Raw genomic sequence first — 2,593 nt, forward strand, 5'->3', positions numbered from 1 at the left:
TCCCTAATACTGTATCTGAAGTCTCTTTATATAGACCTTAGTGGTCCCCTAATACTGTATCTGAAGTCTCTTTTATGTTGTTGTTATTGTTTTAACATTCACAGAAGCTGTCGGACTTTAAGGATTAAACTGAAAAACAAAACATGACGACCAAGAAAAGACATTTAATTATGTTGCTGAAAAACAGGAATGAATTTACAATCAACATTAATGTTACAACACATACATCTTGAACCCAAACTGAGACATCCACCTTAAAACCGACATATCCACCTTAAAACCAAGACATATCCACCTTAAAACTGAGACATCCACCTTAAAACCGAGACAAACTAACCTTAAAACCGAGACATATCCACCTTAAAACCGAGACATATCAACCTTAAAACCGAGACATATCAACCTTAAAACCAAGACATATCCACCTTAAAACTGAGACATCCACCTTAAAACCGAGACATATCCACCTTAAAACTGAGACATCCACCTTAAAACCGAGACATATCCACCTTAAAACCGAGACATATCCACCTTAAAACCGAGACATATCAACCTTAAAACTGAGACATATCCACCTTAAAACTGAGACATCCACCTTAAAACCGACATATCCACCTTAAAACCGAGACATATCAACCTTAAAACCAAGACATATCCACCTTAAAACTGAGACATCCACCTTAAAACCGACATATCCACCTTAAAACTGAGACATCCACCTTAAAACTGAGACATCTACCTTAAAACCGACAAATCCACCTTAAAACCGAGACATATCCACCTTAAAACTGAGACATCCACCTTAAAACCGACATATCCACCTTAAAACTGAGACATCCACCTTAAAACTGAGACATTCACCTTAAAACCGACATATCCACCTTAAAACCGACATATCCACCTTAAAACCGAGACATATCCACCTTAAAACTGAGACATCCACCTTAAAATCGACACATCCACCTTAAAACTGAGACATCCACCTTAAAACCGACATATCCACCTTAAATAGAAGGACTCCTCTTCTGATATTTGACACACTGACTGGCCAAAGGAGAAATGGAGCAATATTGTGGACTGACGAAAGCAAAATTGTTGTTTTTGGGTCCAGGGGCCGCAGACACTTTGCCCCCCCCAAAAATACACTGAATTCAAGCCCCAGAACACTGTGGAGACAGTAAAGCATGGTGGTTTTGGGGATGTTTCTCATACTGGGATTTTGAGTCACACACCAGTTATCATGGACCAGTTTCAATACATCAAAATACTTGCAGAGGTCACGTTGCCTTATGCTGAAGAGGAAATGTCTTTGAAATGGGTTTTTTAACAAGACCAGGACCCAAAACACACCAGTAAGGAGTAAAGTCTTAGTTCCAGATGAACCAGATTGATGTTATGGAGGGGCCGGCCCAGTCCCCCGGACCTCAATCCCATAGAGAACATGTGGGGTGACATTAAAAATGCTGTTTCTGAGGCAAAACCCAGTAATGCAGAGGGATTGTGGGATGTAGGTCAATGGTCCTGGGCTCGAATACCTGTACACAGGTGACTCCATGCAACAAGGATGTGAAGCAGGTCTCAGGACATGCAACTAAATATGAGTGCAGTGATTCACAATAAAGCAATCCTTTGAGACATTTTCAGTTCATACAGTAAATGTTGGAGTTTGTAAAGAAAAATGCAAATACTGCTCTTTTAACAGCCTAATATACTTTTTTTTCTTCACTTTCTGTAAAGGTAGAACACAAATTTGCTCAATTTCGGTCATGGTATGTAATTGAATGTGAGATGTTCCCAATGTATTGATATTTTGGAATTAAAAGCTATTCTTAGGATTTTGAGCATTAGTCACTTTTTTTGAACACACTCCTGTTATTATTCTGAATACAACTGCATATCTTAAACAAAATAAACACAGGGACATTTTTGTATTGACGTGACATAAAGTCAGATTAAGAGCTTAAATTCAGCAACTTTTTCCTTTAAGAATAAACATCATGAATATAATCATCCTCTTTATCTCTAACTGCTCTGCTCTACTGTTACACCTTCACTGGTGATATCTTCAGTGGGACGTTATCCCCAGTGTTAATGAATGGAAACACCCTCTCAGTGAAAGTGTGTGTGAAGGTGTGTATGTGTGTGTTAGTATCAGCATCAGAGAACGACAGCTCTCCTCTGTTCCAGTCCAGAGTCACTCTGATCCTCTGGAGCTTCTTCTGCACTACGACATCAGTGGATGGATCTAGTGGTGACCATGCTGAGTATTTACCTTGATCTAACCATATTACCCATAACCCAGACAGTATGTCTCCCTTCCTCTGGACAGACTCTGCTAACACACCCAGAAACCAGAATGTACTGTCTCCAACCTCGACATCCCAGCTGTGAGTCCCTGAGTTAAAGCCCTCAGAGCCCAGGACAGAGGGGTATTTATCAAACCTCTCTGGGTTATCAGGAAGCTGCTGTCTCTCTCCTTGTCTCACACTGGTCAGGTCTTCAGACAGGATGAGGTTTGGATGAGCAGTGTTTGGGTCCAGAATCACAGGCGTGTAGGAGACCATGTCCTTCATCTTGGTCCAGATGTTGAAGC

The 2,593-nt window shown here is 40.6% G+C and overlaps 1 protein-coding gene across 1 annotated transcript in view; it reads right to left on the minus strand.

Annotated features, from left to right (window-relative positions):
- Positions 1-1,971: 1,971 nt before the first annotated feature.
- The window catches only part of LOC117943368 (zinc-binding protein A33-like), a 6,254-nt gene continuing 5,632 nt past the window's right edge, over positions 1,972-2,593 (minus strand). Inside the window, exon 4 of the mRNA XM_034869451.1 lies at positions 1,972-2,593. Within this exon, the coding sequence (XP_034725342.1) occupies positions 2,043-2,593 (551 nt within the window). The 3' untranslated portion in view covers positions 1,972-2,042.

Source organism: Etheostoma cragini, chromosome 4 (assembly GCF_013103735.1).
Source record: "Etheostoma cragini isolate CJK2018 chromosome 4, CSU_Ecrag_1.0, whole genome shotgun sequence".
In the NCBI taxonomy this organism is placed as follows: Eukaryota; Metazoa; Chordata; class Actinopteri; order Perciformes; family Percidae; genus Etheostoma; species Etheostoma cragini.